The following is a 17,837-nucleotide window of genomic DNA, read 5'->3' as shown; positions in this document are numbered from 1 at the left end:
AGTGGACCCCAGAGTGGCTAAGGAGAGAAGAGTGGATTTGGGGGAAGAGGGCGGAAAAGTGAACAGGAAGACAGCCTCCAAGTGCAAGGGCAGAGGAGGAGGACAGGGGAGCAGGGCCGCAGGCAGAGCACAGAGTGGACGGAAAGAAGTGGATAGAGAGCCACACCTGGTGGTGTGGGCACCACCAGAAGAGCCAGACAGGAGACAGGGGAGTTTTGAGAGAGAGAGACAGAGAGAGAGATCAACAGAGAGACACCAAGAAAGAGTTAGGCTAACAGCAAAGAAGAGAGAAGTTGGACAGAGTCAGAGAGAGGCCTGAGAGAACACGAAATGGAGATTGTAAAACATAGACATTCCAGGAGACGGAGAGCGGATGGGATAGGGATGGGCCCGTGGCCGGCGGAGAGGACGAGCCTCGGAGGAAAGAAGAGAGATGGAAAGAGAGAGAGAGCAGAGCCGGTCGCCACGGGACCAGGGCTGGAGAAAGCAGGGGCGGAGACTGGCTGAGAGTCCCGGACAAGGAGTGCGCCCACAAGTAAGAGCCAGGCAGCCCCTCAGGACCCCGGGGGCTGGGGGTGAGGCTGAGCTATGCTCCCAGAAGAACGGTGAGAAGAGGCTGAGGGGAACGGCGGTTGGGAGATGGGGGACACGAGGCAGGCCCCTACTCAGGGAGGGGCAGGGGAAAGTGGGGGCCCCACCAGGCGGCCACGAGCCCAGCCTTCCAAGACCCAGGCTGGCCCCAGCCCAACCCCCGCCCCGCAGACACTCACGGATCCTGGTGGGACGGAGGGCTGGGCTCCCTCGAGGCCCGAGAAAGACAGCGAGCGGGGAGATGCTCTGGCGCTGGGTGGTGGTGTGGCTGGGGCGGGGGGAGAGGGCAGTCCACAGGGCCCCCTCCCCCGCCACCGACAGTGGCCCCCAACTAGTCCAAAACGGGGCTCCCCGGGAGCAAGGAGGAAGGACAGGTGGAAGCGGAGAGGGCGGGCCGGGGCAGGGAGGAAGGGGAAAGGAGAAAATGGAGGAGAGAAGGGGAGAGAGGAGAGGGGGAAGGAGCAAATGGAGGGGAAGGAGGGAGGAAAGGAGGAGAGGAAGGTGAAAACGGAAGGGAGGGGGGCACAGGCAAAGCCGGGGGAGGGGGAAGCCGGCCCAGGAAAGGGCCCCCGCCCCCTCCCCTAGCCAGGCCGGCCTGGGGGGGCCACGGGGGGCGAGGACTGGCTGGAGACCAGGAAGCCGGCCATCAGGAGGAGTGGGGGAGGGGAGGACTGGATTGGGGGGAGGGGGCCACCCCTTCCCCCCTCCCCCCGGAGCCTTGGCCCTGCCCTGGATGAGGCAAGGGCCTGGAGTCCTCAAGCCCTCAGCCCCCAAGGGAAAAGCATGCTAGGGGTGGGGAGAAGCAGAGGGGTGGAGGGGCTGGAGAGGATGGGGTGCTGGGAGACCCAGAGCAGAGAGGGGGGCAGGAGAGGTGGAAGGGTAGGGAGGAGGGAGAGGAGGAGGGAGGGAAGGATGGAGAGGAGCAGGTGGAAGAGGAAGGCGGAGGAGGGTGGGGTGTCCCGGGGGCGCCCGGTGCAGGGCCTCAGTGGGAGGGCCTGGCCACGGACTCCGGGTCCCCTGCGAGGCGCAGCCGCCGGCTCTGGGTCCCCAGCTGGGCCTGCCTCCCTGCTGCTGGCCACCGCTGCCACCTCCACTGCCGCCACCGCTGCTGCTGCCAACACCACCACCACCACCACCACCACTACCACCTCCACTGCCGCCACCTCTCCTTCTCCCCTCCGAGGCCGCCGCCTGCCTGCCCGCCCGCCTGCTGCCCGCCGCCCGCCCGCGCTGGGTCCTGGAGCGCAGGGGGCGGGGGGGAGAGAGCTGAGGGAGGGAGGGAGGGAGGCAGGGAGGAGGGCGGGCAGGAGGAAGGGAGGGCAGCAGGCGGAGAAAGAGGAGGGAGGGGAGTCAGGGGGGAGGGGGAGCCCGTATTGGTCGGGGCTGGGGGGCCCTGCGAGGAGAATGCTAATGAGGGGAAGGCGCTGCATTGGACAGAGGGCCCACCCCTGGGCCACCCCCTCCACCACCATGCCACCGCCCTGCCCAGGAGCCCATGGAGATGAGAGCAGGGAGACCTGAGGAGAAGGCCATGGAGCTGGGGGGGGGGGCGGCTACAGAGATGAAGAAAAATGGAGAGGAATTAGCAAGACCATCAAAACTCACAGAGGTGGGCCAAGGTCCACAAACCCCACAAGGACAAGGGCAGGGAAAAGCCCAGAGAAAAGACAGAAAAGCCCATGGAAACATGGGAGCAGACCAGAGACAGCAAAGGACCTCAGAGACGAGGGCAGCTGGTGGACACAGAGAGTACCCCCAGGAAGATGGAGAGAGGTCCATGGGACAGAAAGCACTCCTCGGATATGGGGAGTGGTGCATGGGGATAGGAGAAGGCCACAGAAATGGGAACAAGGACGCATATCACAGAGACAGGGAGGTGGGCCAAGCAAAGTGGGAGAAGGTCACAGAAATGGGGATGGGGGAACAGATACCAGGAACCCATGAAAATAAGGATGTGTGGACACAAGAGGTCCACTAAGGCAGGAGCAGCCAGCCCCTGGAGATAAGGGAGAAGCCCCCAGAAGGAGAAATAGCCCTGAGAGGAAGGAATGGGTGGGGAGTATGGGCATTGTCCATAATACATAGAGAAATCCTTGGGCCCCACAGACATGAGCGGGAGGCGTGAAGAGGTGGTCCTTCTCAAGCCACCACCTGAGCAAAGAGGCAGTGGGAGAGGGCAGGAAGCTGGAGGGCAGAGCCTGCAGAAGTGGGAGACTCCCTCCCAGGGAGCCCACTGCAGCTTCTCAGAGGGAACTGAGCAGGACAGGGGGATGGAAGACAGCAGCAGTGACACAGATCTTGGAGTGGGGGTGGGTGGTGCATGGCTGGGTGGGGGGTGAAATTTGGGGGGAAGGAACATGACAGTTGGCGCTGAAGGCTGAGCCCGTGACTCACCACCACCCCCAATGCTCGTGATGGGGAGGAGACACTGACACACTCACGTGCAGCCCCCCAGCCCACGTGACCATATGCCTTTCACACACACACGCACACACACACACACAGAGCACATGGCAATCCTTACACCAGCCTGGTACAGAAAGCCCTCATCCCACATGGAGCATCCCTGACATACGTTTGACACATACAATGGACCCTGAAGGACCACCAGCTTTACATATACCTCCTCACCCTACGTGGGCAACAACTATGGTCTCCTAACACCCACCTCGCGCTAAGGCTGAAAGCCCAGAGTCTGACCCCAGCAAAGAATGCCTATCCTCTCTAAAATAAACTTACCCCAGGAATCTAGCCCATGCCACCACCTCCACAAAGACTGATCCAGGCCTCATCTTACTCCTGTATCATCAGAAGAGAAGGAACTGAGCTAATCCACCCGGATAAACTGGGAACTCCAAGCAGAAGGTCTGGGCAGAAAGGGGCCTGACATGCCATGCTGGACCTTTGGGTTTTCAGGTGGAAAAGGGGGCTTCAGCAGGAGTGAGAACATGACCAAGTGCATGGAGCCTATCAAAGGCTGAGTCTAGCTTCCAGGTCCTCTGGCTCCCGCCTCAGTTGATTCCACGGAGGGCAAACCCAGGTTACCAGCTTTAGAGCTCACGCATTCCCACCAAGTTCTTTTCTCGACTTCTTGCATTCATCCATTCAACACGCCAGGAGGGATAGGACATGCACCAGTCAGGCAGCAGAGCCTGGGGTCCAAGAGCATAGACCCTGGAGTCAACTCCTGGGTTGGAACCCTGGCTCTGTCTCCTCCTGAAGATAGGCAAGCTACTTAACTTCTCTGGGCCCCAGTCTCTTTGTAAAGTGAGAACAGTAACTCCCTCCTTGTAGGGTGTTGAGGTGATTCAACTGTTAGAGTGTACAAAGCACTAAGCACAATGCTTGGCACATCGTAACACATTCAGGACACATTAGCTATTGTCCCCAGGCTCCTTGAGGTCCTAATAAAAATAATTCTCAACAGTGTTTACTCTGTGCCTTACAACCATGACACCGGCTATTAATCCTCATTTCACAGATGAGGAAACTGAGGCACAGGGGACTTAACTTGTCCAAGACGTTAGCTAGGAGGTGGCCGGGTCAGGATTTCAATCCAGACAGCCTAGTTCATTTACACTGGCTGGGTGTTAGGGATTTTAATATAGCCGAAAGTTAGGACACCCAGTGAGAAACCAATTGAAGGACACAGCAAAGGTGATGACCGGAGTCAGGCCTAGGTCCTACGCTGTATTTGGGGTCCCTCAGCAGCTTTTAGCTTCAGGAAGGTAAATAACCAACTCTCCTGAGACTCAGTTTACTCATTTGAGAAATGGTGGGATGTGGGACGGCTAGTTAGAACGAGTGAATCTCTTGCATCTCCCCAGTCCCTGCGTTCAGAGAGTACCTCTGGAAACGTAACTACGCTTGCCAACGTCCCAAAGAGCAGATGAGTAAGGATGGGCAGGGCCCCGTGGACACATGCAAACTCCACCCTCCGAGTCGCCCTGGGTCAGCTTAGAAGGCAGGCACCTTGGAAGGCAGCAGAGCAGAATTTCATCTGCTACAGGGTCACCTCCAGTAGGTTCTCACCCTAGTTGTCCTTCAGGTCTTACTCCCCGTTTCTTCCAGTGCTCCAGTGCAGCTGTCCTTGCTTTCTCTTTATCCCCTCCATTTCCCATTTCCTTTCTTTAGGTTTTCCTTGTTCCCTCAGATCCCCGCGCTTCTTGCTTCCCCTTTGACATTTCTCCTTCCCCCTTCCTCAAGAGTCCCCCAGTTTTTCTCTTCTTCCTTCTTGCTGCCTTCGTTCCTCTTTTTTTTTTTTTTAAGGTTTTTTATTTATTTATTTGACAGAGGGAGAGAGATCACAAGTAGGCAGAGAGGCAGGCAGAGAGAGAGGGGGAAGCAGGCTCCCTGCTGAGCAGAGCCCGATCCCAGCACCCTGGGATCATGACCTGAGCTGAAGACAGAGGCTTTAACCCACTGAGCCACCCAGGCGCCCCTTTCGTTCCTCTTTCTAATAAAAGGGGTCTGGAGCCTCAGTTTCCCTTTTTACTCCCTCCATGTGCTTGGTGCTGCTGTTTCCCCTCCCCGCTTCGCGCCGGCAGGGGCTTCGCTTTCTCGCTTCGCTCCTCGTGGGTTCCTGCGCACCATGCCCCCGCCCCCACCCTCTGGGTGTCGTGTGCCTCAATTTCTCCGACTTCCCCCCTCGAACAGACGCGACTGCCGCCCAGCGTCCCCAAGATGGCGCCCGCAGCCTCGCTCCGCCGCCTGACGTCACCGCGCTGCCCTGCCTTCTTCAGGCGTCAGGCAGAGTCCAGGAGCAGCTGGAGGAGGAGCATCTACCACGGGGCTTAAGGGGGCGGACACTATCAACCTGGGGGCCGGCCGGTGTGGGGACATCGCCGGAGGATTGGTTGGGCGCTGCGGCGGATCCCGACGCTCCACACTATTGGCCCAAGAGTCAGAGACGTGAGCGTTGACTGGTCGAACGGCCGGAGCCAGACGGACGCTGATTGGGCGCGTTCGGCCGTTCCCGGAGCGGCCGAGAAGGAAGGTAGGCGGGGCGTTGCTGAGGGCGATTGGGGGCGAGAGCGAGGCTGCGGAGCAGACGAGAGGCGACGGCGGGAGCTAGAGAGGGCGCAGCGCTAGGGTGGCCGCGCGCGGGGAGCGGCGGCCCGGGCCTGGGCCCGGGGCGTGCGAGACGGCAGAGGCGGGTGAGTGCGGGCGGGCGCGCTGCAGGCCGGCCCGGCTCGCTCCCTCCCCCGCTCCCGGCCTCCCCCGCTCCCGGCCTCCCCACGCCACCCCGCCTGCGCACTGAGGGCCGGAGGGGGCGCGCTCCGGGCGGGGAGGGCGGAGCGGCCCTAACGGCCCGCGGGGCGCGAGGGCGGCCGGGCGGGGGGCCGGGCCGGGGCGGCGGGTGGGGAAGGGAGTAGAGTCGTGTGTGCTGGGCTGAGTGAGGAGGGGCGGGGCCCTGGGCCGGGGGCTGGGAGAGACCCGGGTGGGAAGGGAGGCGTTAGAGCGGCTCCAGGGCTCTGGGGGGTATCGGGGCCAAGCCTGGTGGTGGGGCCGTCTAGGACCGAAGCGGGGTGGACGGTTAGAGGGGGTTTGAGTGTCGGGGGAGGGGGGTTAGGGCGTGAGAAAAGAGGTAATTAAGTTAATGTAAAGTCATAAACCTAGTTATGCCTGGAAGGAATTCGACCAGTGAGAGGGGCTTGGTGTGAAAAGATATTAGCAAATGAATATCCCTGGAGGGAGGATTTGGAACTGAGACAGAGGTCGGGGTATTGAGAATGGGGTTACATTATGTGAAGAGTTCGGGGGCGGGGGGCGGGTACCGTCGGAATGGGTTGAGAGGAGTGTCTGTGCAAAGGGTTATGTGAAAAGGGTGTCTGGGTGTCCCTAGGATAGGTTGGGTAGAGGTAATGTTTTTGAAAAGTAGAGGGAATTAGGTCAAGGTGAAGAGTGGGAATTGGTGTCCCTGGAGGTTAGGGTCATGGAGAGGTCCCTGTGCTAAGTGCAGGAGGGTCTCAGTATGGCTGGAATGAGAATGAACTGTTAGTTTGACAAGAAGTTGGGGGCCTGGGTATCCCCCAGGGTAATAAACTAATGAGAGGGGTCTTGGTATCCTTTGTCTAGCTTGGGGGCGGGGCGGAGGGGTTCAGCCGTGAGAAGAAGGTAGGGTCTGGGTATTACTAAAGGGAATTTGGGGGGTGGGGGGTGGTATGTGTGAAACTTTAAGCCTTTGTGAAGGGTCATCTGGATGTCCCTGGATTGGGTTGTAGCATGTGCTGGGATGATTTTTTTGCAAAGGAGAGAGACTAAGTTGTTATGAAGAGGGGGTCTGAGCATCCCTGGAATGGGCCAGGGTGGGAAAGGGTCTTTTTGCAAAGTAGAAAAGCTTAGGTGTTTTAATAATGTGAAAGGGGATGGGGATGTTTTTGGCATGGATTAGGCACATGGGTTTGTAAAGAAGGGTTTACGTTGTTTTGAAGACCGTATCTGGGCATCCCTGAAATGGGTTAGACTGGGTCATTTTGTAAAGAAGAGTGGCTGAGGTTGATACGAAGAAGCACCTGGGGCGTCCCTGTAGTGGTTGGGGTAGAAGAGATCTGGGTACCCCGGGGGGGGATTAGAATTGTAGGTGAGGTCTCAATGTAAAGAAGTAATTAACATGAAGAGTGAGACATGAGTTGGGTTGACAGGTAGAGTATAGGTGTGAAGAAAGGGTTAGGGTTTTGTGAAGTGGGGCTGGGTATTCTGGATGGGATAGTTAGGGCTGTGGGAGGGGGCTTTGGTTTGTAGAGAGGTGTAAGTACTTTGAAGAGGGATCTGGGTATCATGGGGAAGTGGTCAAGGAAGGAAAAGTGTAGGTATAGTGGTGACTTAGGCCAACATGAGACAGACAAGTTGGTTGACGGAAGGATGAGTTTGATGTGAGGGGTCTGGGGACCAGAGGAGGAGGCAGTGTATAAACAGGCATATATAAAGGAGAGGGGTCTTACCATGTGAGGGTGCGGAAAGTGGCAGGGCCTTGGGGCAGTTTGAGTTGTCAGGTGGAAAAAGATGTCAGGAACCTGGGGGGGTGGGGACAGAGGAGGAGCAAGGCTGGGAGAAGTGGCAGTGGTTAGGGCCCCTGAGGACTCCCCCAAGCACCAGGAAGCAGGAATGGGGTAGTGAGTTGGTAAGGAGAGGAATTCAGCGGAAGAGCTCAAGTGCAGAGGACACAGGTTCTTGTGTGATGCACGTGGCTGTGGACCAGCTGAGAGGCATGGGAGGTGAGGGGTGGGACAGGTTACAAGGATCTGGTGGGTGGAGTTTGATGCACTTTGATTCAGAGGTGAGACTTGGGTAGATTCTGGGAAGGGACTGCTGGGAAGGTTCTGTGGTTGGTAGTCTTGTGTGTTCTGGAGAGGAAGGGAGGGGGGTGGGAGTGGGAAATGGTAGCAAGAAGTTAGAGGGTAAAATACAGAGAGGGTCGTGGCGGGGAGTGCTAAAGGGAAAGAATTGTCCCTGAGAAGGACCGCGGAAACAGCAGTTGAGCGGGGCTTTGTCCCCACCTCTTTCTTCTCACAGCCCAGGGCCTCGCTGCCGCCATGACTGAGGAATCCGAGGAGACAGTCCTGTACATCGAGCACCGCTATGTCTGTTCCGAGTGCAACCAGCTGTATGGGTCCCTGGAGGAGGTGCTCGTGCACCAGAACTCCCATGTGCCCCAGCAACACTTCGAGCTGGTGGGCGTGGCTGACCCCGGAGTCACAGTGGCAGCGGAGGCAGCTTCAGGCACGGGCCTCTACCAGACTCTGGTGCAAGAGAGCCAGTACCAGTGCCTGGAGTGCGGGCAGCTGCTGATGTCCCCCAGCCAGCTCCTGGAACACCAGGAGCTGCACCTGAAGATGATGGCTCCCCCTGAGGCAGTGCCGGCGGAGCCGCAGCCCAAGGCCCCCACGCTGAGCTCCAGTACCATCCACTATGAGTGTGTGGATTGCAAGGCTCTCTTCGCCAGCCAGGAGCTCTGGCTGAACCACCGGCAGACGCACCTCCGGGGCACTCCCACCAAGCCTCCTGCCCCGGTGGTCCTGGGGTCCCCGGTGGTCCTGGGGCCCCCTGTGGGCCAGGCCCGTGTGGCTGTGGAGCACTCCTACCGCAAGGCAGAGGAGGGTGGGGAAGGGGCAGCTGTCCCTTCCGCTGCCGCTGCCACCACCGAGGTGGTCACTGAGGTGGAGCTCCTCCTCTACAAGTGCTCAGAGTGCTCCCAGCTCTTCCAGCTTCCAGCCGACTTCCTGGAGCACCAGGCCACCCACTTCCCTGCCCCAGTCCCCGAGTCAGAGGAGCCTGCTGTGCAGCCGGAGACCCTCACTCCATCACCTGCAGAGGTGCCTATGTCCCAGCCTGACCCCCTGCCATCCTCTGACCACAGTTACGAGTTGCGCAACGGTGAAGCCATTGGGCGGGATCGCAGGGGGCGCAAGGCCCGGAGGAACAACAGTGGAGAGCCAGGCGGGACAGCCACCCAAGAGCTCTTCTGCTCCGCGTGTGACCAGCTCTTTCTCTCCCCTCACCAGCTACAGCAGCATCTGCGGAGTCACCGGGAGGGTGTCTTTAAGTGCCCTCTGTGCAGTCGTGTCTTCCCCAGCCCTTCCAGTCTAGACCAGCACCTCGGAGACCACAGCAGTGAGTCTCACTTCCTGTGTGTGGACTGTGGCCTGGCCTTTGGCACGGAGGCCCTGCTCCTGGCCCACCGGCGAGCCCATACCCCGAATCCTCTGCACTCGTGTCCGTGTGGAAAGACCTTCGTCAACCTCACCAAGTTCCTGTATCACCGGCGTACACATGGGGCGGGGGGCGTCCCTTTGCCTACCACACCAGTCCCCCCTGAGGAGCCCGTCATTGGGTTCCCCGAGCCAGCCCCGGCAGAGACTGGAGAGTCTGAGGCCCCAGAGCCTCCCGCGACCGAAGAGAGCTCAGAAGGGCCGACTGCCCCAGGCACCTACCGCTGCCTCCTATGCAGCCGGGAGTTCGGCAAGGCCTTGCAGTTGACCCGGCACCAGCGTTTCGTGCATCGGCTGGAGCGGCGCCACAAGTGTGGCATCTGTGGCAAGATGTTTAAGAAGAAGTCTCACGTGCGTAACCACCTGCGCACGCACACCGGCGAGCGGCCCTTCCCCTGTCCGGACTGCTCCAAGCCCTTCAACTCGCCTGCCAACCTGGCCCGCCACCGGCTCACGCACACAGGGGAGCGGCCCTACCGGTGCGGGGACTGTGGCAAGGCCTTCACTCAGAGCTCCACGCTGCGGCAGCATCGCCTGGTGCACGCCCAGCACTTCCCCTACCGCTGCCAGGAGTGCGGGGTGCGCTTTCACCGCCCCTACCGCCTGCTCATGCACCGCTACCACCACACGGGCGAGTACCCCTACAAGTGTCGCGAGTGCCCCCGCTCCTTCCTGCTGCGCCGGCTGCTGGAGGTGCACCAGCTTGTGGCCCATGCCGGGCGCCAGCCCCACCGCTGCCCATCCTGTGGGGCCGCCTTCCCTTCTTCCCTGCGGCTCCGTGAGCACCGCTGCGCCGCCGCTGCGGCCCAGGCCCCCCGGCGCTTCGAGTGCGGCACCTGTGGCAAGAAAGTGGGTTCGGCAGCCCGGTTGCAGGCACACGAGGCAGCCCATGCCGCTGCTGGGCCGGGCGAGGTCCTGGCTAAGGAGCCCCCCGCCCCCCGGGTCCCCCGGGCCACTCGCACACCGGTCACCTCCCCAACCACCCTGGGGGGTGCGGCTCCCGCAGCTCCCACGGCCCCTGCCCGACGCCGGGGCCTGGAGTGTAGCGAGTGTAAGAAGCTGTTCAGCACAGAGACCTCGCTGCAGGTGCACCGGCGCATCCACACAGGTGAGCGGCCGTACCCGTGTCCGGACTGCGGCAAGGCCTTCCGCCAGAGTACCCACCTGAAGGACCACCGACGCCTGCACACAGGCGAGCGGCCCTTTGCCTGCGAAGTGTGCGGCAAGGCCTTCGCCATCTCCATGCGCTTGGCAGAACATCGCCGCATTCACACGGGGGAGCGGCCCTACTCCTGCCCTGACTGTGGCAAGAGCTACCGCTCCTTCTCCAACCTCTGGAAGCACCGCAAGACCCACCAGCAGCAGCATCAGGCCGCCGTGCGGCAGCAGCTGGCCGAGGCCGAGGCCGCCGTTGGTCTGGCCGTCATGGAGACTGCCGTGGAGGCGCTGCCCCTGGTGGAGGCCATTGAGATCTACCCTCTGGCTGAGGCCGAGGGGGTCCAGATCAGTGGCTGACCCTGCCCCCACTTCCCTCTTCAGCAGCACCAGGTCCTGTTGCCGAAGAACCGCCTCCAGTGTCCCCTTAAGTCTCTGTAGATACTGTGCCCCTTCCTCCACCTTTCCTAACCGCCATGTAAGTTCTGTAACTGGATTTATTCTCTTTTCCAAGGGGGTCGCTCTGGGGTCCTTGATATGCATAAAAGGTGCCCCACCCCACCCCCACCTTCCACCTGTTAGTGCTGGTGGCCCCAAGATGAAACAGTCAATAAAGACTGAATTGGACATTTTATGTGTTTTTGCCTGGCCCAGCTGTGTGGGGTGGAATTTGGGAGCTGCCTTAATGGCTTTGTCGACATCCAGAACTGTCTGGCTAGGAGGAGGAGGAGGAGTTTAGTAGACATTTACTGAATTGAAGAGGACCTGGACTCCCAGGGCTGGGCCCGAGAGATCTGGGACTTCACCCTGGTGCTGCATGGGAAGTAGTGTGGCTGTCTTGCCACTAGAGGTCCCCACAGCCCCATAGAAAAACCTGAAGCTGTTTGAGTTGGCTGCAAGAACAAGTTTGGGAAGACCTGGTTTTTTCCTCACCACTTCTGCCCCCAGCTCCTGGCCTGATGTGAGCCATCTCCCCCAAGGCCATGTGGTTTTCTCACTGGATCCCTGAGGGCAAATGTAGGTCTGGGAAAGGTGTCATCTCCAGGGCGGAAGAAGAGGGTGGCTCCTGGGACCAGACCCAAATGGCAGGGTTAGAAAAGATTCCGTGGGGAGGCAGTCTCATAAGGAGAGCTACCTCGACACCCGCCTGGAACTGAATTCTGACTTAGCCAACAGACGGGGAGAGGGCTGGTTGGAGTGGTATTTGCCTAGTTTGTCTTAAGAACTTTCCTAGGTTTTTATAACCGTCGTCAGAGTCATCTGTGAAGAGAACATCTTACAGGGAAGGAGTCTGAAGAGGGAAGCAGGGAGGTGATTTGCCCATGGTCATTCAACCCACATGGGACAGAGCTTGAATTTAAGCCTAGTTTCATCTGGTTTAATCACCCATATGCTTCCCCCGTAGTCTGCTGCCTTCTACATACGTGGGGCAGGGCAGTCGAGAAGATGGCGACTGGAGGGAACGCTCAGTTGCTCTGCTTGCGTTGTCTCTAAGGGTCTCAGCCCCAGAAAAAGAGTCGTCACCAAGTTTACTCCCCACTCCAGTCTTTCTGCTGGAGAAAATTCGTATTTGGAACCCGATAACTGAGGTGAAAGGAAGCTGTTTGTATTGAAACCAGGGAAAGAGAGGCCTGAGAGCTGCCCACTCAGACTCTGTTACTCTCGGCCTTGTCACTAGTCCTGGAGCCTCTGGGCCCCGGGCTCGGAGACATACACTGGTTTCTCCTTATGTCGGGTGAAAAGTGAGGGCTCAAAAGACGGGAGATTTGGGGCACCCGGGTGGCTCAGTGGGTTAAAGCCTCTGCCTTCAGCTCAGGTCATGATCCCAGAGTCCTGGGATCAAGCCCTGCATCGGGCTCTCTGCTCAGCAGGGAGCCTGCTTCCTCCTCTCTCTCTGCCTGCTTCTCTGCCTACTTGTGATCTCCGTCTGTCAAATAAGTAAATAAAACCTTAAAAAAAAAAAGGGGGGGAGATTTACCCAGGCCACAGACTAAAAGCCAAGTCTCCTAACCCGTAGCAGAAACTTTACTACATAAGCCTTATTATTTTAAAGAAAACAAGTCACCTGTTTGATAACCTGACTGCACTCTGGGACTCCTGGGTGGCTCCATGGGTTAAGCCTCTGCCTTTGGCTCAGGTCATGATCTCAGGGTCCTGGGATCGAGCCCCGCATCAGGCTCTCTGCTCAGTGGAGAGCATGCTTCCCCCTCTCTCTCTGCCTACCTCTCTGCCTACTTGTGATCTGTCAAGTAAGTAAAAAAAAATTTTTTTAAAGATTTTATTTCTTTATTTGACAGAGGGAGAGATCACAAGTAGGCAGAGAGGTAGAGGGGGGGGGGAAGCAGGCTCCCCCTTGAGCAGAGAGCCCGATGAGGACTTGACCCCAGGACCCCAGGATCACGACCCGAGCCGAAGGCAGAGGCTTTAACCCCCTGAGCCACCCAGGTGCCCCTAAATAAGTAAAATCTCAAAAAAAAAAAAAAAAAAAAGATAACCTGCTTGCCCTCATGAAGAGCCAGTTACCTGTTGAGCAGTTGTTCTCCAGCAGAGTGTGTGGAGCATGGACACCAGCTTTCAACGACCTCATACTCTGCAGAAAGGCTTCAGACCACCTCAGCCCCGCATGCCCGATCCCCTTTGGTCCCCAGGCAGAGTCATTCTCAAACTGCCTGTTCCCAAGAAGAGCAGCAACGTCCTGAAAGTCCTATCAAGTAAGTGCTTAGAACAATTGGAGGGTCTGTCCCTGCCACACCAGACAGGTTGAATCAAGAAAAGGGACAAGGACAGGGGAAGGGGGAGCGCTGAGGGTGCTGGTTGACTCCCAGATTCAGCAGAGAAGAGCGGCTCTGTGACAGCGGGGTGATCACCCTTCCTCAACTGTTCAAAAAGAGGTTCCTTTTTAGAGCCTCTAAGGAAAACTTCAGACTCACCCTGAGACAAGCTGACGTGTGCAAACACTGCTGAACAAGGCTCATTGTTCACCATCACCCCGCTGAAACTTGATGGTCCTCAGTTGAACCACTGTCCTAAAAAAAGATGGCACAAATCAAGCTCTTATTGGATGCTGGGGTTTGGACAGCAAAAGGCTCTTGAACTTTTTTTCTTTTTTTTAAGATTTTATTTATTTATTTGACACAGAGAGAGAGGTCATAAGTAGGCAGAAAGGCTGGCGGGCGGGGGTGGGGGGGGTGGGGAGCAGGCTCCCTGCTGAGCAGAGAGAGCAGAGAGCTGGATGTGGGGCTCCATCCCAGGACCCTGAGACCATGACCTGAGCTGAAGGCAGAGGCTTAACCCTCTGAGCCACCCAGGTGCCCCTGAACTTTAATGTTTGTTAGGCAGATTCCCCCAGAGATCCAGATCCAGCAAACGTGTCCAGATGAGATCCAGGAATCTGCATTCTTTTTTTTTTTTTTTTTAAGAGAGAGAATCCCAAGCAGGTTCCATACCCAGTGCAGAGCCTGACCTGAGGCTCAGTCCCACGACCCTGAGATCATGACCTGAGCCAAAAGCAAGAGTTGGATGCTTAACTGACTTGAGCCACCCAGGTGCCCCCAGAAATCTGCATTTTAAACACCAATTCTGGGGCACCGGCTGTTTCAGTCAGTAGAGCGTGCAACTCTTGATCTGGGCATTGTGAGTTTAAGCCCCACATTAGGTGTAGAGATTACTTAAAAACAAAACATTTAAAAATAAATAGGGGAGGCTGAGGTCACGGGATTGAGCCCCCGGTCAAGTTCCAGGCTGGGTGTGGAACCTGCTTAAGATTCTCTCTGCCTCGGGGCGCCTGGGTGGCTCAGTGGGTTAAAGCCTCTGCCTTCAGCTCGGGTCATGATCCCAGGGTCCTGGGATCGAGCCCCGTGTCGGGCTCTCTGCTCAGCGGGGAGCCTGCTTCCTCCTCTCTCTGCCTGCCTCTTTGCCTACTTGTGATCTCTGTCAAATAAATAAATAAATAAAAATCTTTAAAAAAAAAAAAAAAGATTCTCTCTGCCTCTCTCCCCACCCCCACCAGGTCAATAAACAAACACCAATTCTGATGCAGGTGACTTGCTGACCCCTCTAAGGAGCCTTGCAGTGCCTATTTTTAGTTGGATACGGGAGCTGCATAAGGAGAAGAAAAGGTGCTTTTTTTCTTTCAGTCTTGCCAAAATGATGCAGCGCCACTACTTCGTACCCAAGTGATCCAACCACTCTTCTGTTCTTTTTCTTTCTCCTACGTCCCCCACCCCCTCCTGTTGAATTTGCAGAATCCCAGCATCTGTGTGCCAAGCATACATCAGAGGGGTGGAACAGTGACAAGGAGACATGATGCCAGTGAGAAAACCTAGTTGTTGACACCATTTCTGATTTTCAGTCGTGAGGTCTTGGGGATCAGCCCATGGCCTTGGCCTGTAAAGCAACTGTTCTTGCCAAATGAACTAGTCAAGCTGGGCACAAAAATTTGAGTGAGTGTTAATGTCACTCTGAGAAGTGACATTACCTTGTACCACCAGACAACTTCAAAGTCAACTGTTTCTCAAGGGTCTTGTTAGTCAAGGGCATGGAAGTGGGGAAGGGCTCACTGGCTTCCTGGCTTTCCCAGAGTTCTCATTTACTGAAGGCAGCGTTGCTAGAGATCTGTCCTAAGCACTTACCTCGTCATCTCCTTTAATTCTTCAACCCCAGAGGGTTGGTATTGCCCATATGTTACAGATGAGGACATTGGAGGTCAGGTATCAACAGTCACACAGCCATAAAATGGCAGAACTGAGATGTGAATTCAGAAATTTGAATTCATCCTAAATTCTGCGACTTGGTTCTGATGGGTGAAAATATGGCTCAGGCCTCACTTCTGAACATAGACTGTTTGAACAGAAGCAAAGCCAACCCCCTCCGCAGCACACACGTACCCACCACCCTTACCAGAACAGAGAGGAGACCACAGGAGAGCAGGCAGCATTTCTCTCTGTACAGTTTTTACTTTTTTATTTTTTGATGTTGTTCAGATGAATGACACACTCAAGTTACAAAAATGGGGCCTTAAAAGAAGCACATTGTACAATGAACAAGCAGATTGGAGTTAAGAACACTGAAACGCTAACCCGCTACCACGAGAAGAGACAGGGAGGGGTACAGGATGGGCAGGGAGGGGCTACCAACACAGGGGTCAGACAGAACTGAAAGTGGGGCTAACTTGCTGAGAACAGATGAAAGCCAGGTCTCCTCCAGGCCTACTCAATTTCCAGACACCATTTCATGGTCTCCCTTGCCCTCTACTTGCCACCTCCTCCTCCCCCATTCCAACCTGGTCATCTAAATGAATGGGTAGGAGACACCCACCCCAGAAAGGGCTGAGCCACTGAGATCTTTACGAGGTGGGTGCTCATCTTGCCCTAGCACAGGCTTGGATTTGGGAGGTGACAGTGGCAGCAGTGGGACAGGAAGCCAGAAAGGAGCTAGCAGAGAGGAGTTGATCCAAGATCAGGCCCCTGTTTTTCCCCCAAAGACTCCTTGCCCCTTTCCCACCCCACCAGGATCCAAAGGCCCTCTCTACAAGTGCAGAGAAGCCCCAGTCACCCTGCAGTTATGTAAATAAATAAATACTGAGCCCCTGGACTTGGAGGACAGGCTGGGGGAGGGGCAGCAGGGATAGAGGAGAGGAAAGGGAGGCAGAAGGGAGGGGTCACAGACATAGTAAATAGTTGTCTCCGTCCCAGCAACACTTCTCTCTAGATTTTTCTCTCCTTTTTGTGTTTGTTTAACAAGGAGCTAACATTTCAAGGACAAATACTTAAAAATATACATTATTTTTTTTTCTTCTTTTTCGCCTTTGTCATCGTCATCTTGCTTTGGAGACTGCTGAGGTCAAAGTTCAAACCGCACGAAGGAGCTGCGGCTTGGAGTTTTTGTGTATTTTTTTTAATTTTTCTTTTTTAATTTTTTTCACTTTTTTTCCAACGTATAAAAAGGTAGCGGAGTTGTCTGTGGGTTTTTTTTTTTTTTAAATGGTTAAATCTTTGGTTTGTTTTTTTTTTTTTTTTTCTCTTGGAGGCCTTTATCTCTCTCACTTGCCTTTCCCACTTGGAGGCCAGTGGGGGCCCGCGTGTCTCAATCTTGCTCAGTCGGTCTCACTCTCTCTCTCACTCAGTTCCCCCTACCCTGGGCTAAAGGGAGAGAGAGGCACCCTGGGATTTGGGTGGGCAAGGAAATTAGTCAGGTCATCACCTAAGAGGCTAATCCCTTAGCCTGTCTGCCCAGGGTGCAGGGCTTGGAGACCCTCTCTTGGGCTTCCCCAGGGAGGAGATGTGTGGGGGGCGGGGGGGGGGGACAGAACAAGACTCATATCCTTCCCTCCCCTCCTGATCGTAGCCCCAACTCTTATAGGGCTTGGGTTCCCCAACTCCACCCAACCCTACTTATACCCCCACCCCCTCCCTGCCACTTCCAGCTCCCACCTTCCCAGAAGAGAACAGAGAGATGTTTTAGTTACTGGCAATTTTTTTTTTTTTTTTTTTTTTGGCACAAAAGGCCCACCATTAGGGTAGACCCATTCTCTGTCCCTCCCTCAAGTAGGAGGTCAGGGTTGGGGAGAAGAGAATTTCAGAAGGCTCCCCCTTCCTCCAATCCACTCATCTTCCTCTCTTTCTAGCCCAGGCCGCTGGCCCCCCACCTCAGACATCTCACCTAGCCCAGAGCCTAGCTTGGGGTCTCCCTCCCCATCTCCCACATAAAGTCCCCCAGCCCCCCAACTCTCTCGCTCACACACAGACACACGGACACAGGCTCTGTACAGACCACAAAATAAAAACGATGAGATAGTTTTGTTTCCCGGAGTCGAGACAGGGGGTACTGGAGTGGAAGGGGCAGAGTGGGGTGGGGGGCATGAATTCCCCCATCACCTTCCCAACCCTGGCTCCCTCCAGCCCCCCAGCCCCTTGCCCTGGCTGGCCCCCAGCCAACGATATTTGGTTTCCTTTTTTTAACATTAAAGTTCTATGAGGTATTTGGTGCCTTATCTCGAGTCCTCGGGGGAGGGGGGCCCAGGGGGGAGACCTGGGGCACACTTGCCCCTCCCTCCCTCCCACCCCCTTCCCAATATTTGGTTTCACAGCTGTAGTTAAAGCTTGGGATTTGGTTATTTTTTTCCCCTCCCAGGAATTTTCTTTTTTTTTCTTGTTTTTCTTTTCCCAGTTATGGGGGTTGGATGGGGAGGGTCCCCCCCACCCCCGGCTGCACGGGGGTCCCTCCACCAATGTCAGGGCATTGGCCCCATCCCTGCACCTGCTTCCTCCTCTCCGCTCTGCCCCACTCCCCCCACACCGGGGGGGTGCAGGGTGTGGGAGAGGTCCCGGGTAGCCGGACTTGATGGGGAGGAAGCAGGATGAAGTGGGTGGTGGTGAGTCC

The 17,837-nt window shown here is 56.7% G+C and overlaps 1 protein-coding gene across 1 annotated transcript; it reads left to right on the top strand.

Moving 5' to 3' along the window:
* The first annotated feature begins 5,604 nt into the window (after positions 1-5,604).
* Positions 5,605-11,084, top strand: ZNF574 (zinc finger protein 574). Its single transcript, XM_080828771.1, has 2 exons — positions 5,605-5,747; positions 8,107-11,084. Exon 2 carries the CDS (start codon positions 8,127-8,129, stop codon positions 10,815-10,817), a length of 2,691 nt encoding a protein of 896 aa, XP_080684897.1. The 5' UTR covers positions 5,605-5,747; positions 8,107-8,126; the 3' UTR covers positions 10,818-11,084.
* The last annotated feature ends 6,753 nt before the right edge of the window (positions 11,085-17,837 follow it).

This window comes from Martes martes (genome assembly GCF_963455335.1).
Source record: "Martes martes genome assembly, chromosome: 17".
In the NCBI taxonomy this organism is placed as follows: Eukaryota; Metazoa; Chordata; class Mammalia; order Carnivora; family Mustelidae; genus Martes; species Martes martes.
Note: the sequence above shows the minus strand (reverse complement) of the source record. Positions and strands in the feature narration are given on the sequence as shown.

Coding starts and splice junctions, on each gene's coding strand:
- ZNF574 (XM_080828771.1), top strand. CDS start 8,127: ATGACTGAGGAATCCGAGGAGACAGTCCTGTACATCGAGCACCGCTAT.